Genomic DNA, 27,965 nt, shown 5'->3' with positions numbered 1-27,965 from the left:
ACTCGAAGCCAAGAATATTTAAAAACAAGGCCTCAAGTCGAATACGGCCTTAGTTAAATACTAGTTTGATGGGAAAAGTAATAAAAAAAAATCTAAAATTTAAATATTGAAATAAAAAAAGAAAAAAGTATATTTCAATTTTCATCAAAACATCTTTTAATATAGACTGCGATTAACTATTTTCGTTCAGATTTTAAAATATTATTATAATAAAAGTATTATTTTTTTGATATTAAGAAAAAAGACCATATAGTACATAAATATAATTCATTTATATTTTTTATGTATTGAGTTTCGCAAAAAAGAAAAAAAAAAAAAAAAAGAAAAAAAAAAGTATTGTCGAGAGCAAAATGAGTCTAAAAATATAATTAAGCAAGGATCAAATGTATTCTGGTTCCTTAAATTTTTTTAATAATAATTTTAAAATGATAAAAAAAGGACGAGTAATCGCAGTTTATTAAAATAATAAAATATAAATTACTTTATAAATGGCAGACATAGAAAAAAATACTTTTTATATACTGAGCATTTGGTTCTTTTTTGTAAATTAATTATGATTACTTTAACGTCGATCCAACATGTATTCTGTATAAGTGAAACTCTAAGTGAATCATACTCGTCCGCTATACGATAAATGTGGTGATTATAGTTGTCGAGTAAAATGTCTCGGTGTTCTTTCATCGAACTTTTTTGCGCCGTGCTTCGTAATATCGTATGCAAAGTTTTAGGCTAGATTATACATCGTAAGTGCGAAAACTTTTAAATGAGTAAGCCATTTTAATGCGTGAGAGAATGTAACAACTTTTGTATTTGTATAGAATAAGTCGAATAACAGATATGCTTAATGATACAGTAAAACTTTGATTAGAGAAATTAATCAGAAGTCCTTTTAAACTGATGAACTTTACGATTAATCAATTTTCATTCATTTTTTTATTTAATAATATTTTTTAATTCCGTTTTTAATATATTCCGTTTCATTTAATATATTATTTTAATTATTACATTTTTATATATTTGATATTTGTATATATATTTATTCGAGATAATTAAAGCTAAACAAATATATATATATATCTTTATTGCTTTAATTATCACGAATTTATTTTAAATATAGCAATTGTTTAAAGCATGTTTTATTATAATATGTATTTTAAACAAAAGTTTATTAATTACAAATTTAATATTTGACAATTTAGGATAATGATTATATTAATATTGAATAATCGAAAGTTCGATCAAGTATTATAATAATCAAAAATAATTTGTATATGAAATAATAATATGTCAAGGTTTTACTGTATGTGTTTGTGTAAATCAGCGGGTGTAATTAATCAAAGTTCTAAATTTTTTGTTGTTTGCGTATTACGTAGATGTTCTTCCACAAAGTGCTAGTAAAAAACAAAGATTCCGGATACTTTTTAAAAAATTTAAAAAAAAGTACATACATTAAAAAGTAAATTAATTTCATAAAAATTTACTTTAAATAGAAATTATTATTAATAATATTACAAAGGAGAGATATATAAACATTCAATCTTTAAATGAAAAAATTAGTACTTGTTTTATCTTATTTATTTTTTTACTATAATCCATATAATTCTAATTAATTAATTATGGATCATTAAGTCATTAAATTAAATGTCAGATTCAGATCAAGTTCAAATTACTATTTTGGCAGTATTATTAACTTAGTATTTAAATTATATGATTTCATTATTTTTACATTAAAATTAGTAATGTTATTTCTAATTTTTTTTTTTGGAAGTCTTCCACTAGAGTTTCCGGAGTCTGAATTTATTTTTTATTTGATTACTTAAAAATAAGAAATATGCAACGAGAACAAAAATTTTTCGATTTACCAATCAAACCGTTTTCTCTTATAACACTGCCTGCATATGGCTACTAAAATACATCGATCGACAACTTTTATTATTCTATGATCCGGAATTTTTATTTTTCGATTTGATCCCATCATTCTTATTTTTTTCTTTTTCTTTTTCTTGTATCATTTATACCTGTGATACACCGATCGACTTATCTTTTATCTTTGATAAAAACGCGAGAAAGAGAGGGAGAGAGAGGGTGGGAGGGAAAGAAAGACGAGTGATCGTAACGAATCTTTTTGAGAAGTTTTAAATGTATAAATTTTTAATTGGAATTTAAATCAATTCTTAGTTTATTAGACAAATTATAAGATCGAAACATAATAAAATGTTTATCTGTAAATATATATTTATTTATAAAAAATCACACATAACTTAATAATTCAAGTTCATGTATAATATTTTTAATCATTTTTAAGCTTGATCAAAGTTATTTTAAAACAATTTTTAATTTTTATTATAATCATGTATTATAAGAATTGTTTTATCTATTACAGAATAAATTGTCATATCATTAATTCATTTTAATTATATAATTTTGTTTATTAATCATTCTAATCACTTATTAATTAATAAAAAATAAAATATAAATAAAAAACGTTATGTGTGATTTTTTTTAAATTTAAATAATTAGAGCAATATTTATAGATCATCTTAAAAAATATTATAAACTATATATTGATAAGTTGATTTTGCTTAAAAAATTATATATTTAGAACTTCTCGAAATCTTATTAATCATTGGATATTTAAGTTGATGAGCTGTCAAAGGATATGAAATCGATGTTTTATACAATATGTATCATAGTAATGTTTATGTCTAAGTATTTATATCTATATTTATTTTTAGTTTCTTCTCGTGTAAAGTTATTCCTAAATGATCGACCAACGTACTGATTCACTAATACGAAAATTTTAATATCGCTTTATACATTGATATAAGACCGATGATAGAAATAAAAAGAAATATTGAATCAAAAAGATCTTTAAACATTTTGAAAACAAATCATTTTATATTATCTTAATTTACATTTTCTAGTGCTTCTTGTACTCGAAAACAATCGCTTACAATTTTCCATTTATCTCCCATTGCTGCAATTAAGAAGCTTTGGTTAAATGATTTTGATGTTTTATCATCATATTTTACTTGCCCTCCAACTTTTACAAGAAATGTCAATTGATCTGCCACTTCAGGACCTAATTAAATATAATAGTATTAAATATATTAATTTATGAATTTTTATAAAAAATGATACTTTTTTTTATGAAAGCATACTTTTATTTTTTAAATAGATAAATTACAAACACTTAAGATGTTTATATATATATATAAAAATATTTACCTGTTATTGGTTGAGCATCTAAAGTAAAAACAGAATGATCTGAAGGTGGCAAATCTGTCCAAAATTTCTGTATATTATCTTTGCCTTCAATACCATTTCCATTCCATATTAAAGTTGCAGTATCCAAATATAATCTTGATATGAGCTAGAATGATATTTATTTTTATTAATCTATTATATATATATAAAATAATTATTTCATATGTTATTACTTACGTATCTACGTTTATCTAAACTTTCATAATAAAGCTTCGTAAATTCTTCGGCCGTTCGGCAAGCCTGATCGATTTTTGTTTTCAAATCCTAAAAAATAGAAAATTATTATATCATAAAGATGATTTTTTAATGATTACAAAAAAAAATAATTTTTAAAATACCTGTTCCATTTTAATGCACATAAATATCGATTTAATTATCCATTAAAATTTTTAAGAAAATTTTAATATTTTTTGTGTAATATGAATTTATGTATGTAAAACATGTAAATATAACCTCTATAATATAAGCAACTTTATTACAGTGAAAAAATTGAAAAAAATACTAATCATAATAAATTATTTTACAATTTAATTATCAATTTGTTTTAAATTAATGTAAAATAATTAAAAAATATGATTTATTTTTTGTTTTTGAAAACAAAACAACGAAAAACGTCACATTTTTCCCAAAGAAGACCTCTGTTATTATCACTAGAGAAAATTTTTGTTCGATATTCACTTGATCATAAAAAAGATTAAGAAATATTTTTTGTAAAGTTTATAGAATCTTATACATTAGATATTATTGTATGTTAATAATATATTAATGATTCCAAAAAAATATTATTTTAGATATTATATTTTAAAACATATCAAAAATAAATAAAATTTTACTTAAACCTTTTACTGCACTTACAGAATAATAAAAAAATGCTGCTAAATTCTATTTCGATTTTAATAAAGTCCTATAAAAATATAAAAATTAATATTGAAAATTATTATAATAATAAATATAAGAAAAATATAAAAAATATTTCTTTATAAAAAAACTATATGTATACATACTTTAGATATGAATGTTAATATGTTAAACATAATTAATTACTATATAATTATATGAAAAAAAGATATAATTATATATTTATGAAAATAATATATTATTTTTATAAATTCAAGTATAAATTTAATTCCTCTTTGTATATAATTTAATATAATAATTATATATTACCAAATGAATATAAATGAAAAGCATCAAAATTGGTTTTTAAGATTTGTATTAATACTAGTTATTTTATGATTGTGCCACCATAAAATAGCTTGTTAATAAAAATCCTAAATAATATAGTAATTTATTGTGTTAAACACTTTTAGGAATAAATTGTTTAAATACATAAGTAAATGCATAAGTATTTAACGTATATTAGATGAAAGTAAGATGAAAAATATAAATAAAAATTTTGCTATTATATTAACTTATTTGTCGAAAAAAGATATAAAATATGAAATATTCTAAGAGAGCCAATGCATATAAATGTTATATAAAAAAAAATATTAATTTACAAAACACTTTTTGAATCAAAAGAAAATTTTTTTTTTATTAATTCATAATAGATTTTAAAATAAAGTAAAAAAAAATTATTACAAACACACGTGGTAGAGATTCCACAGGTTCTTATTCTGCTCTGTTTCCAGAGTTTCTTATGGCCTATGAATAAAAGTGATCGCAAGATTTGGCTGTTTCGCGAGGTCACGTGACTTCGCGCTCAGACAGTTATTTTTTTAGGCATGATGGCGCCAAACAGCAGTATCCACATTAATGTAAATATAATATCGATTCGGTGTACTGCGCGAGGAAGAAAGCCATCAGGTATCCTTACGGAGGCTATTTGAGGGCGTTGAGTGAGCTCGACTGGAGCCCTCGGCCCATGAAGTGAGTAAAACCGAGCTAGTTGCGGCTACGACTCGAATTGCTAATGAGGACATCTTGGTTAGGCTGCCGTGACAGAGGCGTACTCGGACTACTGCCATCTCGGAGTTACCGATCGAAGAATAATTCGATCTTTCACGATCAGACATACCGGCTATTATTTGTCACGTGCATCATCGCGCGCGAAATCACTCTCTCCGTCGATAGATCAATAATAAGGCATTTACTGCCTTCCGATCATTTCTATCTTTTTCTATTTCTTTCGTTCTTACTCTTTCTTGCGCGCGCGTGCGTGTTCATGTTTACGTGTGCGTGTCGAACTTGTGCTCGCGTGTTCATACCAACATCGTGTGCGTATACATTTACGTTCGTGCATACTTATGTTTTCACATCGTGTGTGCGTATTTACTTACATTTGTGTGCATGTGTATTAAAATTCATCTGCGTATGCGTTCAGATGTGTATACGTGTGTATCCAGATTCGTGTGCGAGTCGATCCTGTCGCCATCTGTATTGTCAATGTTGTCGGCCAGCAGGAACACCACCAGCCCAATGGACCCGTGAGCATTTTCGACTCTCCGCCCGATCTTCTTCTAGACGTCTATTCTCGACCGCGAGTCTCGACTTCCTCGTGTCGAGTCATCGAAAGTCTTACGGCAATTTTTTACGGTCGAGCCTCGGTGCCGCTCGAGCGTCGCCGCGGAGTAACTTCGTCGCAATGTTTACATGCCAGCCGCCACGGCGATCAGTTTCTCGAAGATCATTGTGTTTTTCTAATTATTCAAGACTTTATAACGTTACGGAAAACCGATTTTGTTTGAATTATAACTCTTCTTGCTGGATTGTCCCATTTATAACCTCTCCGCGGCGGCCATCGAGGATCAACGGCCGCAGACCCCCTGCAATACAATCGGTCTATACCATCAATCCTTTTGTCCGAGTTTTATGCTCTCAAACGTGTTTTCATTATTATAGTTCTAATATAAAATTCTTAATGTCTTCTAGTTCTTAGAATTGTAAATTTGTGTTATCGAATAGTTCTAATCATAAGTGCTCTTTTTATAAATTTAGTTTGCGAAGGAATACTTTATGTCTTATACTTATGATCTCTGTGTAATGTTAATTTATTTATATATATTTTATATTTTCTTGTGTACAGAAGAACATATTTTTTATAATTAGATAATGAAAATTGTTGTAATATATATCATATGAAATACGTTTGAATGATCATACTCCATTTATTTTTTTTTCTACACAATTATTATTATATATTGCCATTATGTTTATATATTATTTCTATTAGATTTGTCTTTTATCAATTATTTATTTGTAAAAATATTTATCAATTTAATATTTGAAACAATGCATAAATTATTGAATTTATATGTTGTTTTATTTTTATTTTAATTTCATATATTCCATTTCTTACATTAAGCATGGAAATTTTATTTTATGAAAATTATTTTAAAATCATATGATATTTTACAAAAATTTCTTTATTTATAAAAAATAATAAATGTTACACAGGGAATCATTTACAAAATATTAAGAAAAAATAGAAAATTACTTAGAAAAGTTTTAAATAAAAATTTTTTTCACTTTTTATTTAATTACATTTATTTTTTATTTTTACAGCTTTGAGAGGAACCAGCTTTCTAGATAATAAATACATGGACGACTATGTAGTAAGTAATTAAATTAGTATTTTTTTTTCTTAATATTATAAATCATTTGTATAATTTATAATAATAGAACATTTTAGGGTGCGCGCGGTTTTCCTGCACGTGCCACGTACCGCTAAATCATTTGGTATAATAGAATGGCACAGCGAGGCAAACGGATAAATAGAAACGACAATGATTTGGCGTCTTGCCCAGGCGCAATCAAAAGGCGCAAATGTAGGCTGGGTCCAGCGACGGGTTCGTCGTCGCTGGCAGCTACCATGGGGCCCTCAGAAGAGGAGGAGACGATGGCGTCGTCCAGTCAAGGAGGGGCATCCTGGACCCCCAGACCACTTTGTGACATTAAAATTTCTAGTATATACAATCGTTCTTCTGCTGAGGCACCTGCAGAATTATTTCGTAAGGATTTGATTAGCGCAATGAAATTACCTGATAGCGAGCCATTAAGTCCCAATGAATATTGGGTTATTACTGATCAATGGAAGCAAGAATGGGAGAGAGGTGTTCAAGTACCTGTTAATCCAGACTCCCTTCCTGAGCCAACAGTCACTATCACACAAGCAACACCCATAAAGCAGCATAGTGAATTCAAATTGTAAGTCTTGTACAAATATTATTGTTATATGTGTATATGTTTTATATATATATATATATCTAAAAGTAAATAATTTTTAAATATAAATATAAAATTTAAAATCTATATTAAACTTAATGAATAACTATATTAAATATTTTCACAGTGTTATGATATTTTATTGATATTATAATAATTGCTATATTATAAGCAAATAATACTAATATTTTTTTTGTACATTAATTATACATAATTTAAAATTTTAAAGAAGTAATAATACTTTGAATACAAATATTTTTATTTGAAAAATAATTTAAAACTAAATCTCTACTATTTAATCAAAATATTGTTTATATTTAGTAAAAATATATTCAAATATTATATAAAAAATATAAATTTTTTATATAATGATAAATATTTTCACATATGATATTATTTCATTTATTTAAGTTTTAATAATATTCTTTGATGATAATGTTTTTATAGACCTAAAAAATTTGTAAGGATATCTCGTGATGATTATTTCAATCCTGAAGATCATCACTTAAGCACAACGCCAGCAAGAGCAGAAAAAGCTTGTGCTTATGATCTTGATGACACTGATATTGCTTGGTTGGATGTGTTAAATGGTGAACGTGCACAGGTATTTTTGAAATTTAATAATTCTTGTAAAAATTCACTAAAAAAATTTTAAACAAATCAATTGAAATAATAAATTTTTTATTATTTATATTATTATTTAATAATAATTATTAATAATTAATAATTTATTATTTAATAATAATTTTTTAATTAAATAATATAATCTCTATAATAAATTAAATATATTTTTTATTTATTATTTTCTTTTTACTTTATATCTTTAAAATATTAAAAATTACTAGATTAGAATGAATTTAAATGATTAAAATTGTATATATTATTATAATCTTTTTTTTTAAAATATAGGAATAAATATTTATTCAAAATTTTACAATATTTTTATTTTATAATTTTAGGCTGGTCAGTTGCCTATTACAGAATCACAATTGGAACGTGTGATAGAAGAATTAGAAGTTCGTTGTTGGGAAAGAATACAGACCATAGTAAAAAATGAAGAAGGTCTTGGTATTGAGTATGATGAAAATGTAATTTGCGATGTTTGTAGATCCGTAAGTGATTAATTTTATAAATATCAATAATATTAAAAAACAATAGTTGATTAATCAAAAAAATATTGTTTTATTAGCCTGATTCTGAAGAAGGAAACGAAATGGTATTTTGTGATTGTTGTAACATATGTGTACATCAAGCATGTTATGGAATTACTTCGATACCAGATGGTTCATGGCTATGTAGAACTTGTTCTCTAAGTCAACGACCAGATTGTGTTCTTTGTCCTAACAAAGGTGGTGCTATGAAGTGTACTCGTAGTGGCCAAAAATGGGCTCATGTTTCTTGTGCTTTATGGATCCCAGAAGTCAGCATTGGCTGTGTTGAAAGAATGGAACCTATTACTAAAATATCCAGTATTCCAGTAAATATAATATGTCAATATATATTTCTTAAAAAAAAAAAATTAGAATTTTAGATTCATAATAGTTTTAAATTTAAAAATTCAAAAATAATAAATTCTTACTTGCAGCAAAGTCGATGGGCCTTAATATGTGTGCTGTGTCGAGAAAGAGTTGGTGCTTGCATCCAGTGCAGTATAAAGACGTGTAAAACAGCTTATCATGTAACGTGTGCCTTCAAATATGGTTTAGAAATGAAGGCAATTATTGAAGATGAAATGGCCGACGATGGAGTAAAATTAAGGGTATATATTTAATAAAAAGTTATTTTCAATAATGTAAGAAAATTAAATATTTTTTAACAATATATATATATATATATATATATATATATATATATATATATATATATTGAAATGGATTTTATGCACTAAATTATTATATACATTTTTATTTTTAATAAATTTTTATACTTAAATGATACAGAAATGATATTAAAACATTAATTTAACATAATTTAAAGAATATTAAATTATAATAAAAAATTTTTTTGAAATTTAAAAATAAAAATTGAAATATTTTATTTATAGTCCTACTGTCAAAAACATAGTAGAACAAATACAAAAGATAAAGTTCAAGGCACTGGAAGCAATATAGGAAGTGGAGGTGACAAAGCAGGATCAGATTCTGAAGATGCGGAATCTAGAAGACGGAAAAGGAAAGATATGACTTCTGAGGAAAAAAATCAAGCACGTGCTGCAAAGTACGTTTTTAATTATTTTATATTTAAACCATTTTTTACGATATAATTGTGCATCTATTTTTTCATTAGATTACAAGAAATTGAAGCAGAATTTGACAAACATGTAAGTTTAAAAGATATTGCTTCGCAACAATTAGACGTGGATCCTGATAGCATTGTCTATATTTATAATTATTGGAAGCTCAAAAGAAGGGTAAGTGACGTTTAAAAACTTAATATGTTAATTTAAACTAATAATAATAATATATATATATATATATATGTATATATTACAAATTATATTGTCATTAACATTATAATCTATTCTTCATTTTTTTTTTTTTTTTTTTTAGTTATAATTATAATTTAACTTATATTAAATAATTATTGGTATTAATAGAATTTCTAATAAAATTTTTTATTTATCTTAGAATTTCTTAATTGAATTGAATATATAGGACAAGAATAAGTTAAAAAAAAAAAATAAAAAATAAAAAAGAATTAAATATAAAATTTTGTGTTTGTATGAAATTAATTTTAAATTAATATTTGTTACGATATATATTAAATTGATTGTATTTATATGACTTTATTTGATTTTTTTATTTAATTTATTTGACTTTTTTTATTTAATTTAATAGGCTGGTCATAATAAACCATTATTGGCACCTCGTTGTGGAGAACTTTCGGGTAGTGGATCCCGTAATCAAGGACAAGCAGCCGATCTCGAAAAGATGAGGACATTCGTGCAATTACGTCAAGATTTGGAAAGAGTCCGAAATTTATGCTATATGGTTGGCAGAAGAGAGAAACTATGTCGATCTTTCCTTAGATTACGAGAGCAGACGTTCCATAAGCAAGCTTTAGTAATGTCAGGTCCACCTTTACCGCCGGCAGCAGCTGCTGCTGTAATGGAAGCTAATCATGGACCGTCGATATATGATCGATTATATTCTCATCCTGATTCAGAAGATCATACTCATGATTTTGATACAATTGTTGCTAGAATTGCTGGTATAGATTCTCCAACTAGTGAAGAAAAGAAAACTCAACAACAACAACAGCAGCAGCAACAACAACAACAACAGGACTTCAATGGTGCCTCTAGTAAAAAATTGTACTTTAACGGCTCCGTCCGAAGAAAGAATCTTTATGGCAGTGATTTATCATCTGTCAGTAGTAGTGAAACGGATGCGACAAAAGCGAAAACTGAAAAGTCGAAAAACTTAAAACTTGAAACTGAATCGAGTACAGAAGAGGAAACCAATGTTTCTGCAAAAACCAAATTATCACGAAGAAAGACGAAAAAAACTGTTCAATCGGTTGAAAAATTACATTCGACAGTTAGGGAAAATAGTGAAAATGAAAAGCTTGTGAATAGTAGATCACATACACTCGAACACATGGAAAAAGAATTAGGAAGTGCATCTGGTAGTGAAAGTGATGAATTGTTAACGTTAAGCGGTGGAGCTACAAAACATTTCGTTGCTTCAGCTATTTATTCAGATACAGATTCTGATTCTCAAGAACATGCGTCTCATTCTGCAGTGTTAATTACGAAAGCAGCTGTAAAAGAATTTTCCGCGGCAAATTTATCGAAAAATTCACAGAAAAACTTTAATAAGGATTCCAGACACGTTGAATCAACGTATCACAATACAGGATCGAAGAATAAAGAGAATCAAAATAAAACTAGTGTTAAAAAGAAAGAATACATACCTTCTGCATTGATTGTTCCACAAAGACAAGCTGCGAAAAAAGCTTCGGAAATCATGCAACGCACACAACAAGGCAAAAAAGATAATTCAGTGCCTGAAACTATGTCAGAAATAATTAAATCTCCTGTTGAGGAAATTCCAAAATCTTCCTCTTCAAAACAGTCAAAAGACAAAAGTCCTAATAAAAAACAAAGAGAAAATAAACAGTCAAAAGAAATTAAAAATAATGATGTGTATGATTTCGATAAAGAATTCGGAGATGGAACAGAGATTTTGGCATATGTACCACAAAGGCAAGCTGCAAAAAAAGCCGCAGAACACATCAAAAGTGGTATGGGTACTAAAACTACACAGCAAATCGAACAAGAAACATTCGATGGAAGATCGAAAAAGGAATCTCCAGAGACAGGAAAAAGAAAAGAATTTAGGAAAGATGATTCTTCCAGAAAAGAAGAATTATCTTCGCGAAAAGAAGAAATATCATCTTCGTCATCATCATCATCATCGTCCTCATCTTCTTCTTCATCTTCATCTTCTTCCTCATCTTCTTCTTCCTCGTCATCTAGAAAAGAGGATCTCTCATCTAGAAAAGAAGAATTGATTTCGAAGAAAGAAGAATCCTCGAGAAAAGAAGAAATCTCAAAAGAAAGTCGTTCGAGAAGACCTAGGAAGTCAAGTACGCGAGAGACAGTGCTTTCAAGTAATAGTGATAGCAGCAGCAGTAGTAGCAATAGTTGTAGTAGTTCTACAGAAAGTAGCAGTGATTCTGAAAATCCGGAACATAGGAAATTTTCAGATGAATTGATAGATGGTTCTTCTGCTACTACTTCCTCTGAAAGTGATACTGGTAACAGAACAAAAAGCAAAATGATTCCTAGTTCAGCAAATCGAAGACAACAATCTAGCAAAACATCACCTGAACGACAAGAAGCTGAAAGAAAACCAATTTTAGGGCGGAAACTCAAGAAGCTGCCCGAGAAGAAGCTTAAAACTTCCGACGGGCGGCGGGGACCTGAGTTTCAGCCGCCTACTGAGAGAGAGGAATCTCGTAGAACCTGCAAAGAACAACAGCAACAACAGCACCAGACACAACAAGAAGCAAGTATCAAAAAGCAAGATCAAAGAGATAAAAAACAATCAACAGCAACAGGAACGGAGGTTGATGAGGATTTGCTCGTTGGGTCTGGAGATCATGATGGGTCAAGAAATATTTTTGGGACCAGGCCTACCAAAAAGTCGGGTCAAGCTGGTAAGCAGCAATCCTTACCAAGAAAAGAAGATAAAAAGACAAAATCCGAAGGCAGGAAGCGAAAACCAAACGAATCCGTTGCGAAAGATGAAAAGAGTGGCAAAGAGACGATCAAAAAATCGGAGAAACGGTTAAATGACAAACAATCTATTAAAGTAATAGAAAAGAAAGATGAAGAACAAAGTAAAAAAGATGAACAAAAGATTATCGATCAAGAAAAAGCTGAGTGTACGGATAGCTCTTCAAAGAGCGAAGAGAAAAAAATAAAGAAGATTGGAAGTAAAGATGCAATAAATATCTTAGAAGAAGAAATGAAACAACGTAGAGCGGAAAGAGACAGCCCGAAAAAATCATTGAGAGGATTAGACAAATTACTGGAAAAACGTGAACATCACGATAAAATGTCTAAGAGTAAAAATTCAGAAGTAAAGATTGAAAAAGTTATTTGCGATGAAGAGAAAGAAGAAAAGGAATCCATGGAAGAAAATCAACAAATAAAAGAAATTATAAAGAACGAAGATCGTAAAAATCATATTAACGAAAGCAATAGTATTATTGAGAAACCAAAACCAGAAGAGCGAATAGAAGAAGAAATAATAAAAAAAGATATTACTGAGATACCTCAAATTGAGAAAATTACATCTGGAAAGAAGAAAACGGATCGGAATCTAGGGAAAAATCAAGAAAATGTTATTGAACATCAAAGTATTGAATTACAAAATATCGAATCTCAAACAATTTCTCTAGGAGAAAATGTTCAAAAAGAAAGCAACGAAGATGATAATAGCAAATCTATTTTAGAAAGAGTTGAAAACTCAGAAAAAGAGCATCAAAAAAGACGAAAATCTGTGAATAGATCAATCTTTTCACCACAACATGGCAAAGATGCAAGTGTTTCAGAATTGTTTGATTTTGATCAAGATATGTTAACAGAAGAAATAGTAAATGAAGATGGATTCGGTATATCTAGAGACGCGGAAGAACGGGGTGTACCGTTAAGTTTTTCATTCAATAATGAATTATGGTTTAAGGAAGATTCGAAAGAGGATAGTGCCAGAGAAACGTTGCATCTTGTTGAGAAACTACGCATGGAACTCTCAAAAAAGTCAAATTCTAGTCAGATTGAATTAGAGGCAGTACCTGTAGATGGTGAAGTTAAAAAGGAAGAATCACCTATAGAAAAGACATACGAACAACAGCAACAGCAATCACAGCAACAGCAACAATTACCATTACAACTTCAGCAACAACAACAAACCACTCAACAACAAGAAAAAGAAACGAAAATTCTTGAGCCTATCACAGAACCAATTTTGAATGTGAAAAATATTGAAATTTCTGAAGAAGAGATATCTACTAACGAAACCCGTCCCAGCAGTTGTAAGAGTACAATAGAAGAAAAGAGGAAAACTTGTTACTCGAGTGGTAACGATAGATATGCAGCTTACGAAGAGGATCGCGAAACGAACAAAGTAAGCTTGGTGGAACGATCAAAGCTTGATCGAGCAGAGACTGATGAAAGATGGGTTCCACCTAGTATCAATAGTTTTCAACTCAGTGATGTGCAACATCTGAATGCTTTAATGGAAACGCAAAATCGTCGATATGGAAATCATCAATTTCCTAATGAATCTATTTCAGAAAACGAGTCTATTGCGCGTACTCATTTGAACGCACCGAGTATACAAGAACAATATCTTTTGCAGCAGCCACATTCAATTCTTCACAGTCAGCAAGAACCACACGAAAGAACGATGCTCGATCAACCAATATCTGAAGAGAATCCTATGGAAATGGTAAATAGACATTTAATAGGATTGCCAGCATCGGAGGATGATCAGGCTGCTGAAATGATGGATAGAGTGCTCGAAAAAGAAGATGACGTTGTTAGGCAACAGGAGTATGATCAAAATTCTCCGTACAATGATATAAATGGTCGTCCAGACACTAGATGGGCAGAAAGTCAAGTTCTACCTTCTCGTAGATCTACATCTTCTTCGATTACTTCCGCCTCTTCCGCAGAGGATCATTCTATTCCACCGTACAAGAACGTGGCTGGTATTCCATTCCCACCATGTTCCATGGAAACAACGTATTACGCAGATTCTAGTTACGGTACTGGTCCAGTCAGTCTGTTTCCGCCACAATCCTGCGCGGCACCGTTACCTTATCCTTCCCCTGGTCCAGCCCTTTTTCCACCAGCATTTGGAGCAGCTTTTCCAGGAGCTCAATCATTGTTGCCCCACGTGAAGCCATTAGAAGATTCGCTTAATCTACAAGCTTCACCATGTACTGCAGCGTTCACGTCTTCCTCGCACAATATGGCGCTTACAGCAGCTATGGTCTCGCCTACTAAAATAGTTACGCCACCTCCACCACCACCTCCACCACCTCCCCAAGTCACTGCTCCACCTACAGAATCCATAGAGAGAACGCAACAACAATTACAAACGCAAGTAGCCGATTCACCCTCTTTGCCAATAAATTTCTTGAACACGGTAGCACCGGAAAATCATACTAATGATACCGTTGTCGAGAGTCTTCAAGAAACTTTGGCAGATGGTAAAAGTCAACATTCTGGGAAAAAGTCGCCTTCCAAACCTACTAGAACCTCTGCTCGTGTCACATCATTACAAGGAAAGTCGCCAGGGAAATCTCCAAGACAAGATACTCAAAAAAGCGTTCCTGGAGCGCGAGGTCGTGGCAGAGGGACAAAAAATTCGGCGCAACATTCTGGTTACAGGGGACGTGGACGTGGAAGGGGAAGAGGACGAGGTAGAAGCGGTCAAAACTCAGGACTTTCTTTGGTTTCCGGTACTGGTATTGGTCAACACGACGATTCTATTCAGAACAAGCTAGTCGGTACGGTATATGATTTTGATTCCGACGAAGATTCGACCAGTGAAGCAAATATTGCTGATTTGCGTACTATGAGAGAGCGAAAGAAGTCAACTGATGCTGCAACAGCTGGAGTTGAAAGAAGAGATTCCACAGTCATGGCTTCTGGAGAAAGCATTCAGTCAAGACTTTCTAGTCCTGGAGGCACAAGAAAATATTTGGAAGATAGAAGACTTTCTTGCTCTCCAAGCCATGATGATTCTGCCGTCGTGGAAAGTCAATCAAATGCCGGACAAAGTTTTGATACCGTCCTGCCACTTATTCCTGGTCCTGTCGATATGAGAACGTACAATTCTACTCTCGATGCTTCAAGCTCTTCCACTTTACACGGTCAGACATATGAAAATCATTTCCTCGGTACTTTCACCGGTGTTTCAGCGAATGATCCTGCTCTTCCGGATATCGAGGAAGATCTAGAAAAAGAACTAAGATCCGCGTTGATCAAACAAGGTCAAGAAGATTGTTCAAAACCGAGTTTTGATGCAAGTATCGACGCTTCGTCTTCTGGCTTTGTAGATACTAATAAAGTCTCTTTGACAGACTCGAGAAACCAATTAAAGGTCAAGATTAAAGGTCCTTTCCTTGATGCAAATTATGTTGCTACCTCGTCAGTACCACCGCTTGCTCAACAGGCACCTGTAATAATTACTCCAGCCGCTACCAGTGCTTCCATCGCTTCTGGAACGTCAAATCTTCGACGAATGCGAAAGAAAGAATTGCTCAGACAGTATTGTTCTCAGGATATGAATATGGATGAGGCAGGGTGTGGAAATCTTGCTACATCCGCACCAATCATAATGCCACAAATCAATCGCACAGTAATAACAATTCCTAAAGCGGTCGCCTCGATGACCAGTATACCTACAAGAGAAGACTATAAAGCAGTTGTCGATGCAAATATGGAAAAGAAAAGAAGAAAAGAAAGGTCTACAGGGTTTCTGGATGCTAATGAAGAAGAGGGAAGCATCGAGAGGAGGCGTGGTAGTGCTACTAACGGTGCTAGTTCTAGTGGTAACGCTCCGATTGGTAATACAGATCGTAGAAGAGGAAGGCAGAGTAGCGGTGGTAGATCAACAACAACGGCCACTACGACCACTACTACGAATAGTGGTCCACCGAAATTGAAAATCAAAATTGGCAATAGTATAATTGGTGGGCAGGAAAGCGGTCAAGATGATAGAACAAGAATTAGACCACCGAAAAAACGATTAAGTAGTATTCCTAGTACACCAAGTATCGAAGAATTAAGAAGAGAAAGTATGAAATTTAGGCGTATGATTATGGCCGGTTTCGATAACGATGAAAAATTAAGAGGCAAAAGTAAAAAAGATAAGAACGGTAAACGAAAGAAACGACAGTCGAGTAGAAAAGAAGCTAGAGTACGTATCCTTGAAGGTGGAACTGCTCCACCAAAATTAATCATAAGATTAGGCAGAGGTAACGATTCTCCGGATGAATTACCGATTCTACTCACGGATGAGGAAGAAGAGGAGGAAGAGGAACGACATCCGACTGATAGTAGAGTAGGTCCTCCTCCTCCAGAACCTGTCAAAGACGAGCCTGTTTATCCATCAGTAACTGCTAACATAGAAGAAAAACAACCTACTGATCCGGACACTGGTGGCAGTGCACCTAGAAATGTTCGTTCGGCTAAAGTTACGCCGATCAGATTAAAATTGACACGTTGCCAAGAAGGCTATGAGCTAAAGGGCTCGCCTGTTCACGGCGAGGAGTCCAATTTAATGACGGAGAAACCACAAAGTCCAGAAGTTCCAAACGAGATGAGAAATCCACCGATCAAAAGCCAAGAAGAAGAATCCTCTCGAGAGGAGGAAGATGAAGAAGAAGAAGAGAATAATAGTTCTGTACAAAGGGACTCCTCTACATGTCCTGCCGCGACAAGTATACCGCAAGGATGCCAAGTTAGGTGATAATTAATGATACTCGTGGAGTAATGGGGCAAAGAACATAAATACATACATACGGTGCTTGTATGATTTTTACGATCAATCGATAAAGAAAAATGGACTCGATATACGCTTGCGGTTACAAGCTGCGAAAGCATATTGCCGTAATAAGGTGAAAAAACTGTTCCTCTAAGTTACGGTCCAAGAAGATCGAGGTATTGCATATTCTTACAAGACAATTTTATCATATTTGTTGCAGCGTATCGTTGGCTTAGTGGGAAAAATCGGAAAAAATCAGAGGACGCTTGATATCGTAAGAAACTTCAGATATTTTTGGTATTTATTTTAAATTAAGATAAATCTTGTATTTTGTCAATATTACTAAGTTGAATTTTACTTCAATAATAGATCAAGAATAATAATCAAATCATTAGTGATTAAAATATTTTTGTTTTGCAGATAGTTCCATTTAGGTTCGAGATCAATATTTAATCAATTATCAATAGGAAATTAATATCGAGTAAGAATATACATGGTTGATAAATTATGGAATATGAACTTTGTCAACTGTTCCCACTAAGCCTATGATATGATAATTTTTGATACATCATTTTTATGATTTCATGCAAGATTTTACAAAATTGTATGTAAGAATTACTTGCATTACTCTGTTAATAATATTTATAGACCATGTTTTTTATTTTATTAATATAATTATAATTATTATTATTATTATTAATTATTATCATCATCATCATCATCATCATCATCATCATCATCATCATCATCACCACCATCATCACCATCACCATCACTACCATCATCATCATCATCATCATCATCATCATCATCATCATCATCATCATCATCATCATCATCATCATCATCATCATCATCATCATCATCATCATCATCATCATCATCATCATCATCTATTATTATTATTATTATTAATTATTATTATTATTATTATTGTTATTATTATTGTTATTATTATTATCATCATCATTATTATTATTTTATGTATATATTATAATTATTTTTTCCCTTTATATTAACGAATTTCTTTTATAAACTTCACCTTCTTACGGCAACAGAAATATGAAACAAAAACACTCATTTTGGCGAGAGGAACAAGATGGTCGCGACTTCTAAGATATACTCGTTTTGGACTCGCTTCAACGGGACGTTCTCCAACATTAAATGAGAAGGACTTATACTCCTCGAGAAAAAATTAATCCGGTTTTATTCTTAAACAATACTCGAGAGATGAAAACGGGTGTGCCATTTCACGGCGGTGACAAGATATCTGTTTTTTCCCTGGAAAAAAAGAAAACAAATTGAAGAACAATCGAGGTCGTTGACGAAGATCTTTATGGAATCTACTGTGAACTCAATCTGATGTTGTAAAGAAGAAATTTTTTCGCCTCACCTACAAATTGAAACTATGTATGCGTGCACATCTGATTACGCGAGTGTATTGTATATGTATGTTGAAGGGAAAAAATGAAAAAAAGAAATGATTAAAAAAACAGTGAGGATTCTTGAGATTGCTTCGTACACGGCCTCGTCATCAACTTCACAGTAAGAACTAGTTAATTGTACATACTTGTAATCTACGATTGTATTTAGTTTAAGTCGAATAAGAAGAATATATCTGGTGAAAAAACGAATGAGTATGGAAGAAAGAGAATGAATGAGAGAATAAATGAATACATGAGAAACTGTGTAAAAGATTTTGTAATCAGTGCGAAGCTTACGTGATGGCTGTGTTTTACCACGCGGTCCGATCTTCCAGGTAAATTAATCCTGGGCCGCGCAGAAATGTTCAGTATCCCCCTACAACCGCTGGATCGCTTGAGTGTTCCCTTCTTCTCCCCAATCGAGACGGTCGGTTGATATTACGTAGAAATAGTATTAAAAAAATTAAACGAAAAAAAAAAAAATAAAAAAACAAAAACAAAAAATATACAAGTAAAAGAACTAATAGACTTTCGGACAGAGAAATCCGAAGAAAAAATGTAATTTACCGAGTTATAGACGAGGACAATCTTGCTGCACAGTAGCAGCTTCTTTGATGAATTAGATCAATTAATCGTATAGTCTATCGCAATAATATGAATCGGTTGTAATTACGCAGTTGTCTTTAGTATATAAATTACAGAAATCCATTATTAAATGTCTATTCAATTTGTGATATATATATAAATGAAATAACATTATTTTTTTTATCAAAGCAAATTCGTAAGAACTATTAACGCATTTTTCATCGCGTTTTTACAATTCATTAGATATTTTATATATATTTTATATATATATATATATATATATATATATATATATATATATATATATGATATCTTTCTTAATGCCAGAACATTATCGTTTTTTACATATATATATATATATATTAAGCTATATTTTATATTGAGTACAATGTTAATAATTTATTCTTTATTTAGTGTAAATAAGTTCTATATAGAACGAAAGTTCATGTTTTATACAGTAGCATAGTTTATAGTGCGATAGTTAATCCGTTTTTCGCTCTTTTTAGTTTTTACGTTTTTACTTTGATTTTAAATAATTTCATCTTTTTTCATCGAATTCTAAAAATGTAAAATTTTCTTTAAAGACGACTGCATAATTTAACGATAATAAATAGACATCTATTTCTAGATGTTCGTTAAAAATGGGCTATATGAGGAATAGTAATCGAAAATAATCGTCCATATCCATATTCGGAATATGTGCGTTGAAAAATGTTTATCCTTGTTGGATTTCCAGCCATAAGGAAGGAGGAAAAATTTTTTCCTTCTGTGGAAAAATATAACTTCTTTCCTCCTTCGCTGTGTAACAAAGATAAACATAATTTCTTCGCTTGGAATCTGGGGTACGGAATTTCTCTGCGCGGACCGTATATTTTGACCCTAGATCCAGTCAATTAAATTTTTTTATGTCCATTTTTCTGTACTTATTATCATTTTCGAATGAAAGAATTATTTTCGTTAAATTATAAAAATTATATTAAAGCTGAATATTATCAGAATGATTTGACAATATTTTTGAACGATAATTTTGTCTATATTTAATATTTCTCATTTTTTAATATTATTTTATATATGTATAATGTTCTTTTGGAACTATCGTATGAGGTTTCTGAGCTAATAGTACAATGATTTTTAATGATATATTAATAATGATAATTCATTTCATTTCATTTTTTTTTTTTTTAAACTATTGACGATCAATGTTAAAGAACTTAAAAGCTCTAGCATATCGTACTTACATGATATTATATTTCTGTATATAAATTTTGTATAATTTTTTACGATCTCATACATCTAAATGAAATATCTCTAAGAGAATTAACAAAAAGAGAAAAAAAAACGTTGTCTAAACGTTTTTAAATTTTTCGTGATTCGTTTATTATCTTTAAGTTTTATTGCTTATTATTTATCGATTTTAAAAATTTCATATAATATTTTGTAACAATAGAATTATGATTTATGTGCAAACGCAAAATATTTTATTAATGTTTTCCTTTCTATTGTAAAGATATTAATTTTGAATTATAGTCATTCGTAATGTTTGATATGTAAAAAAAATTCGATCTAATTAACATTTTTTATAAACTAAAATAAATTAAAATTATATAAAACGATAGTATAATATGTTAAAAATACAAATACTAAATGCTGCATATCTCTTATTCTCAAATGATTTTCAAAATAGTTATTTTCAAAAATTATTTTACTTTTAGCTCAAAAATCTTTTCATTTAAATGATATAGTACAATATTTTATTTCTGTAATTTATCCAAAAGTATAGGATACAAGAAAATCATGTAGATCGTGTTTTTTTGTTTTCAAGTTTTGATATATATATATATTTTTTGTTATTTATATGATTAATTTTACATAAAATATAGAGAGTTACAGTTAAGACGATTGAATATGCGAACTCAACGAAAGAGAAGTTTAACTTTAATGAATTTGTAAATAATATATAACTGCAATGAACAAAAGAATTCCGATCGTGATTTTAATTGTTTAAATAGTAACATAACAAGTTGACTGGTTCTAGGATCGAATGAAATGTTATTAAATTAATTAGAATCTTGAATTCTGAGAGGAGAAATAACGTTATACACCCTGGAAGCCGGAGAAAAAAGTTGTCGGCGATAAGCGGAGCCTTAGCGGAGCCTATTGTGTTGTATAGAGAAGACGAAAGCCAAGCAGAATCATTTAATTTCGAATCGTTTCTTACTTACGCTAAGCATAGAAAGAATTCGATAACGATAAATTTGTCATAATTTGTTGTATATGTCCACATATAAAATAAAAATGTGGATATTTACAATGATTTCAGAACACATACGTGCATATATAAATATATAAATATATAAATAGTTTTATTATATTGCAAAGTGAAATAATACAATATTTAGCTACTGTATATAATGTAAAAGAAAAGCTGGTCTTGTAAGATACGGATTAAGGTGTTTTAATGTGCACATAGCCGCGTCATTGTCAATAATCATATTATTACGATTAATAATAATTACAGTTTTTTAAAAAAAAATGAAGATTATTGAATTCCATTTTATTTAGTCCTCAATCTTTTTTCTTGTAAATATAGAGAAAATTTTAAAAATTCAATTTAAAATATCCGGTTGTATGAATTTATCTTTTTCTTCCAGAGGGCGCTAATGCAAGATTTCAAATTCTTTAGATGAAAGATCATTATTTTATTGTATCTTATTAATATTTGTAACAAAACAATTTTACAAAAGATTAAAGAATTTGTTTAATTCTTACTTGTAATAAAATGAAACCTACTCTTGTAGCAGATGAAATGTTTCCAGAAGGAGCTGGATCTTATATCGAATTGGAAGAGGTACATTTCAATTTTAAAGGTTATGTTTACTTTGCTGAATTATAATTTTTATTAGTAATTAATAAATTAAATTTGTTTTAATTATATATTAATTAAAGCTATAAATTTATTATTTTAGGTTGGAGGTAGTCGTTTATTAGTTGATTTAACTGCAAGTGAGAAAGCAGTGCATGCAGATTTTTTCAATGGTAAATAAAAATTATGTTCTATTATAAATTGTTATTAATATAGTTATGAATAATCTTTTCTTTCAGATTTTGATGATTTATATGACGATGATGATCTTGAATAAATTATGATTTTTGTAATAAAAATAGCAATGTTAAAATAAAAAAAATAATTTTTAAAATATGAAAATAATATATTAAATTCTATAAATATTAAATTTAATATTTTATCTGTAAAAATTGTAATAATATATTTGTTTTTATAATTAGGATAAATTGATTTTTTATAAAATTTATTCATATTCATTCTCTCATTTTTTCTTCACTTCAACTTAATGAATATTGATATATTATTACTGATCATTATTAATATTAAAGTTATAAAATATTCTTAAATATAAATCTGAAACTGATCTCTAATTTCATAAAAAGTTTCATGTGTGTGTGTGTGTGTGTGTGGATTAATTATAACATATTAGAACAATATAAATATAAAAATTAAAATGAAAATAATACTTTTTAATATTATATTTTTATAAATTATATTTTACTATCACAATATATAATCAGAATTTGTGAAACAAGCAAAAATTTCTATTAAATAGAAAAGCAATTAACACATAAAGGTAGAGAAAATTGATATACACAGGGCAATAACATTATTACAATTTATTATTTTTAGTTCGAAATTGAATCAGACGTGCGCCCATATCCAGAATACCATCACGGCATATTAGTTCGGGCGATATTAATTATAAACGTGCCATAAGAAAATGAGTACTGGTCATAATGTCTCGTACACATTAATATCGATATCATTGTCAAGATTACAATTTACAATACATAGATGCTAGTCATATAAACCTGTTAAGATGATGCACAATTAAAATAGCACCCCGGATTTCAGTCGCGTCGCATAATCATGGATCCTGTCGATCGTCGTGCACGAAAATCTCCTTTTTCAAACGAGACGTTCTGAAACTTTTTGAGTTTTATTCCTACACGATTTATTTCTTGCTTTTTTGTTTCTCCTTGGCCCCAATCGACATTTAATTCATTTTTTGACCATTCTCATTTTTCATTAACAGACTTTTATTAACGGTGACAACGAGATTTCATATTTAAGAGATCCCCGATTACCGTTACTCGTTCGCATCTTGATTGCGCATAAAAATGACATTTTTGAGAGCGATATCGATGACGACCATATCGAATACGCTGCTAACAATGACGAGTATCCTATAAAATATAAATATTATGATATTTATACAATAAAGTATTTATACAACAAAAATTATTTAAATATATATTTAAGAAATTATTTACCCTGAGTCCAGCCCCGAGAAAATCGTTCGGAGTGCTAGTTAACTTCGAGATCACTATCGGCTTGGTCATCTTGATCGCTTTCTTCTTCTTCATCTTCTTCCTCGGAATAATACTGCGAGGGTGGCGATAAAACATCTTCTGAAAGTGAAGTATGAGAAGATGAAGGAGGTCGAGAACCTTCTAATTTTGTGTCCAGGTCTTCCATTGAGGTACTTGGTCCAGGAATGGTCACTGGTATAAATTTTTCCAAATCACCAGATGCTAATTCTAATAAGAAATATAAAATAAAATTTATATAGTGAGCTAGAAAATTGTTTAATTATAAATAATACGTACGTTCCACATATTTTTCCAAAGATTTTGGAACCATTAATTTGGCCTTACGCAAATTTTCTTCAGTGCATTCTCCTTTTTCTAAACCTATTTAAATATTACTTTTTTTAATCAATAAGATTAACAGATATAATTCAATTAAATATTTAAAAATATTAAAATTACATACCGAAAGCTAAACCCATTTGCTTTAAAACTTCAATGTCGTCGTGAATTTCAAACTTATCGTTAAAATTGAACAGGTACTCGGTTCTGTAACAAGTACATTATTAATCAAAATACAATAAATATTAATAGCAACAATTATTTTTTTAAATTACTTGTCATTTGAAATGCTGCAATCTATGACAGTCTTTTTGCTAGTATTCACAATCAGGAATGGCAGCTGAATGGCAGAATTTGGTTTTGGTGGGCCACGCAGACTCTCATTGGCACGATTACGTTCCACTAAATTTTTAAAAGAGATATGCGAGAGAATCAATTGATGTAATTGTTGTGTTTTCATTTTAATTCTCTCGATTTTCTTTTTTTTATCTTTTTCAAGTGCCAAACATTCCTGAAGAGAATTAGTTGGTAGACCTAACCACCTGATTTCTTTCTTTTCTTTTGAAATAATATTCATTGCCATTAAAACGTTCAAAGCATCATAAACACGTCTTCTAATATTTTTCTGATCGTATTGCTAAACAAAATATTATATATATTACAGTTAGTTCTTTATTTTTTTATAATATAATATAAATAAAAAGAAATAAGAAAAATACCTGATCTGTTAACGAATTTATATGAGCAGGATTAGTAAATTCTCCAACAAGTTCATCCGCAACTTCATTGTACGACGTCGTTCCCTTCTTTTTGACTTTTTCACAAACTTTCATTGAAAAATGACGTAATCCTTTACCTACTTTTTCTGTTTTTCTTCGTTTACTGTTAAAAAGATAAATATTATAAATATATAAAAAATCAATATTTCAAAAATATTTAATTCTTTTAAATTAAATCTTATTTATTCAAATAATTAAAAAAAAAATTTATCTGCATATATTTATAAATTTATAAATTAATCATATAAAAATATCAATCATATGAATAAAAAAAATATTTTAAATCCTTACTCTGGTACAAAATCACCACCCTCAACATCTTGTCTTTTTCTGGAACCACTATGATCCAATATTGGACTGATATACGTTTTTCCACTTGCATCTTTCACAATTTGTTGATTAGCAGATTGTTGTTGTTGTTGCTGCTGAGATACTATTGCCTGCTTTATATCACTCTACATAGGAGAATAAAAATTATTTATTTATATATTTTTTAAGTTCCTAAATTTTAAAAAGTTTATTTTTAAATTTTGATTATCTTTTAAAAATATTCAAGAAATAATTATTTAAATAAAACATACCATTTGTGCAGATGTTAATTGTATAGTCTTGGTCAGTACAGGTTCACCAGCCTTGGTTGTTGCCAATTTTGTATTTTGTAATGGTATTGTAACCAACCCTAAAATAATTATAAAACATTGTATTAATATTTTTTATTTTAAAATTAAATAATATATGAGAAGATTTAAAAAAATATTTATTTTAATGTTTTATCACAAAAAATATATAAAAGAATATATAAAATAAAAATAAATGAAAATAATTATTGAAGAACATACTTTGACCTGGAGTTGAAGGACTTTGCAGACTGATAGTTCTAAGAACTTGTGCGTTAGATGACAAAACCTAAATATCAAAAAAACATATTATTGAATTCAATAGTAAAATAAATAGTTAAATTACCATCATAAAAGATTATAATGAGGTTATAATTATAATTAAAGGTTAAAAGAGATTCAGAAAATAAGTTAAAATTCTTATAAATATATTATACCTGAGATTCTTGGCTCGGAGTCTTAAAGACTTTAAGGCCACCTGCATTTGTTGTACTGACGATACCGCCCAATGCTTTATTAGCTGTACTCTGTACTACTTTTATTACTTGTGGATGACCTAAAAAAAATATTATTATTTTAATTTAATAAACAAATATATCATATATTTATTTTAATATCTTAATTTTTTATAAATTTAATAAAAAATAAAATTTTTTAATATACATAATAAATTCTACAGATTTATAATACAAAGGCAATATAATATTAATAACAACTTATAAAAAATTTAGATATTTGTTAAATTTAAACATTAAATGTCAATATTAAACACAGATATTTCAGATTATTTATTTTAATTAAATTATTTTAACTAAATTAAATAAATAAGTAAACAAGATTTTTGTTTCAATAAAAGTATTAAAAAATAAGAGTGATTTTTTTATCTAAGTAATCAAACAAGTAAATATATACATTCTTTAACAATCTAAGATAAAATAACTTTAAAACAAATTATTTTTATTTGTCTAATAATAGAAAAGAAAATAAAAACATTTTTCCATACATTCAATGCAAATAGCTTACAAAGAAATAGAGCATAGGATTAACATGAATATGGAAAAAAAAGAGCCAACACGGACTCATAATTAATAAGAGTTAAACAAAAAATAATAGAAACATAAGCATGAATCCAGGAACAAGATAACAATATTAAAACTGAGTGATCTTAAGGAAAATGAAAGAAAATTAAGACATTATTATCGAAGTAAGGCATGCTGATAATTGGCGCGCACTCGGCATACTCACCGTTCGCGTCATGTATGAGAAAGTTCATCGTTTTGTTTTGTTGCGTCATCCTCGAGGTTAGAATTCCGTCCCGGCGTCACCGACGATCACGACGATCGACCGAATGCCGAGTGAAAATAAAAAGATCATAGGTACACTCGCTAATCTTGGCTCGGTCTATCACCAAAATGGCGACTATGATATAGAACCATTTGAGAACAGAATTTAACAATATACCGATCAAAAAACGTCTTATTACACGCACAAAAGTAAAATTCAGCCGTTTTTTTATCGTACTAATATAACCATTTTAAGAAAACGTTCATTTACTTGCAAAAATATCACACGAAAATCTAGCTTCCGCGTGCACAGTACAGAATAGAGACGAGCTTGGCGGCACGACAAAGTTAAACAGCTGATTGGTTACCTTCTCAGTCACGTGGTCTCTTCTGTTCCACGTTTATGGGCACTGTAATCTCTGTAAGAAAAACCTGTTTCTAGTGTTATAAGATGCCAAACACTACTATCGGGATTTTATTTTTAATATTGGTAATATTTACTTGTCAATGCCCAATAAATAATATAAATGTAAAGACTAATAAATCGAAAGAAAAGAATGCATAATGTATCACAATTATAAATTATATTTATAATTTAATTTAATTTAAATAATTATAATTTTATATAATTTATAATGATTTTTATATTCATAAATTTGATAATAAATAAGTGGAGTAGAAAAGATTATTTTAATTCAAATATTTTTTTATTTTTCCTTTTTTATAATTTCAATAAATTTTAATTTTAACAGAAATATTTAAAAATAATTATTATATATTTTTAATGAAAATTTTCTTATTATTTACTTTATTATTAATTTTGAACATAATTAAATTTATATAACATAATTAAATTTAGATGTCTAAAAAATTATATTGAAAATTATATTGGGAGTCATATGATAAAATTATAAATTAATAAAAATATAAAAATTTATATTTTATTGATTTGCTTAAAAAATTATAGATTATGCAAAATTTTCGCGCTATATGATTCAATATATATGTAATAATATATTAATTAATATATACATATATTATATTATAATATTATATATAATATTATATATAAAATAATCCTACAATAAATATTTTTCATGCTTTAGACATGATTAGAATA

At 29.1% G+C, this 27,965-nt stretch overlaps 4 protein-coding genes across 14 annotated transcripts; 2 read left to right on the top strand and 2 right to left on the bottom strand.

Annotated features, from left to right (window-relative positions):
- Positions 1-2,878: 2,878 nt before the first annotated feature.
- On the bottom strand, positions 2,879-4,507 carry Nxt1 (NTF2-related export protein 1). 2 transcript variants are annotated; one of them, XM_086912082.1, is made up of 5 exons: positions 4,272-4,507; positions 4,125-4,171; positions 3,445-3,532; positions 3,229-3,373; positions 2,879-3,082 (listed from the first exon to the last, which is right to left on the bottom strand). In XM_086912082.1, the coding sequence occupies exons 1-5, from the start codon at positions 4,299-4,301 to the stop codon at positions 2,907-2,909; spliced, it is 486 nt and encodes a 161-aa protein (XP_086768208.1). In that variant the 5' UTR covers positions 4,302-4,507; the 3' UTR covers positions 2,879-2,906. The 2 variants fall into 2 exon arrangements, with proteins under 2 accessions (XP_086768208.1, XP_003695556.1); XM_003695508.4 differs by having other exon boundaries at positions 3,445-3,531; positions 3,606-4,171; positions 4,272-4,504.
- A 463-nt stretch (positions 4,508-4,970) lies between these two features.
- rno (PHD finger protein rhinoceros) lies at positions 4,971-18,933 on the top strand. Of its 9 annotated transcripts, none has more exons than XR_015293312.1 (13): positions 4,971-5,693; positions 6,772-6,821; positions 6,899-7,413; positions 7,879-8,035; positions 8,391-8,543; positions 8,621-8,908; positions 9,017-9,190; positions 9,476-9,648; positions 9,718-9,841; positions 10,269-17,571; positions 17,659-17,712; positions 17,859-18,042; positions 18,497-18,933. XR_015293312.1 is itself a non-coding variant. In XM_086912073.1 (11 exons), the coding sequence occupies exons 3-11, from the start codon at positions 6,956-6,958 to the stop codon at positions 17,421-17,423; spliced, it is 8,598 nt and encodes a 2,865-aa protein (XP_086768199.1). In that variant the 5' UTR covers positions 4,971-5,693; positions 6,772-6,821; positions 6,899-6,955; the 3' UTR covers positions 17,424-18,028. The 9 variants fall into 9 exon arrangements, 6 of the variants coding, with proteins under 6 accessions (XP_086768199.1, XP_086768194.1, XP_086768197.1 ...); XR_015293311.1 differs by having other exon boundaries at positions 17,659-17,735; XR_015293310.1 differs by having other exon boundaries at positions 17,659-17,735; positions 17,859-18,933.
- A 2,678-nt stretch (positions 18,934-21,611) lies between these two features.
- LOC100865118 (COP9 signalosome complex subunit 9) lies at positions 21,612-22,754 on the top strand. Of its 2 annotated transcripts, XM_003695509.4 has the most exons (4): positions 21,612-22,027; positions 22,099-22,295; positions 22,414-22,483; positions 22,550-22,754. In XM_003695509.4, exons 2-4 carry the CDS (start codon positions 22,227-22,229, stop codon positions 22,585-22,587), a joined length of 177 nt encoding a protein of 58 aa, XP_003695557.1. In that variant the 5' UTR covers positions 21,612-22,027; positions 22,099-22,226; the 3' UTR covers positions 22,588-22,754. The 2 variants fall into 2 exon arrangements, with proteins under 2 accessions (XP_003695557.1, XP_086768209.1); XM_086912083.1 differs by lacking the exon at positions 21,612-22,027 and having other exon boundaries at positions 22,099-22,314.
- Positions 22,755-23,116: 362 nt separating this feature from the next.
- Dp (transcription factor Dp) lies at positions 23,117-27,284 on the bottom strand. Its single transcript, XM_086912080.1, has 11 exons — positions 26,808-27,284; positions 26,000-26,118; positions 25,785-25,851; positions 25,527-25,624; positions 25,237-25,400; positions 24,886-25,048; positions 24,442-24,803; positions 24,291-24,373; positions 24,125-24,208; positions 23,789-24,055; positions 23,117-23,701 (listed from the first exon to the last, which is right to left on the bottom strand). Exons 1-10 carry the CDS (start codon positions 26,854-26,856, stop codon positions 23,823-23,825), a joined length of 1,422 nt encoding a protein of 473 aa, XP_086768206.1. The 5' UTR covers positions 26,857-27,284; the 3' UTR covers positions 23,117-23,701; positions 23,789-23,822.
- Positions 27,285-27,965: the final 681 nt, after the last annotated feature.

Source organism: Apis florea, unplaced genomic scaffold (genome assembly GCF_048593485.1).
Source record: "Apis florea isolate Af1SG1 unplaced genomic scaffold, ASM4859348v1 contig_3367_pilon, whole genome shotgun sequence".
NCBI lineage: Eukaryota > Metazoa > Arthropoda > Insecta > Hymenoptera > Apidae > Apis > Apis florea.
Note: the sequence above shows the minus strand (reverse complement) of the source record. Positions and strands in the feature narration are given on the sequence as shown.

What these genes read in the sequence shown, in the direction of transcription:
- Nxt1 (XM_086912082.1), bottom strand. Translation starts at nt 4,301, where the DNA reads ATGTTTAACATATTAACATTCATATCTAAA. An exon ending in GTTTAGATAAACGTAGATAC is followed by an intron (nt 3,374 to 3,444) that starts GTAAGTAATAAC and finishes ATATCATTCTAG; the next exon opens with CTCATATCAAGATTATATTT. An exon ending in AGATGCTCAACCAATAACAG is followed by an intron (nt 3,083 to 3,228) that starts GTAAATATTTTT and finishes ATATTTAATTAG; the next exon opens with GTCCTGAAGTGGCAGATCAA.
- rno (XM_086912068.1), top strand. Translation starts at nt 6,956, where the DNA reads ATGGCACAGCGAGGCAAACGGATAAATAGAAACGACAATGATTTGGCG. An exon ending in TTTGCGATGTTTGTAGATCC is followed by an intron (nt 8,544 to 8,620) that starts GTAAGTGATTAA and finishes TTGTTTTATTAG; the next exon opens with CCTGATTCTGAAGAAGGAAA. An exon ending in AATCAAGCACGTGCTGCAAA is followed by an intron (nt 9,649 to 9,717) that starts GTACGTTTTTAA and finishes TTTTTTCATTAG; the next exon opens with ATTACAAGAAATTGAAGCAG.
- LOC100865118 (XM_003695509.4), top strand. Translation starts at nt 22,227, where the DNA reads ATGAAACCTACTCTTGTAGCAGATGAAATGTTTCCAGAAGGAGCTGGA. An exon ending in CTTATATCGAATTGGAAGAG is followed by an intron (nt 22,296 to 22,413) that starts GTACATTTCAAT and finishes TTATTATTTTAG; the next exon opens with GTTGGAGGTAGTCGTTTATT. An exon ending in GCATGCAGATTTTTTCAATG is followed by an intron (nt 22,484 to 22,549) that starts GTAAATAAAAAT and finishes CTTTTCTTTCAG; the next exon opens with ATTTTGATGATTTATATGAC.
- Dp (XM_086912080.1), bottom strand. Translation starts at nt 26,856, where the DNA reads ATGACGCAACAAAACAAAACGATGAACTTTCTCATACATGACGCGAAC. An exon ending in CTCCGAGCCAAGAATCTCAG is followed by an intron (nt 25,852 to 25,999) that starts GTATAATATATT and finishes TTTGATATTTAG; the next exon opens with GTTTTGTCATCTAACGCACA. An exon ending in TCCTTCAACTCCAGGTCAAA is followed by an intron (nt 25,625 to 25,784) that starts GTATGTTCTTCA and finishes TAATTATTTTAG; the next exon opens with GGTTGGTTACAATACCATTA.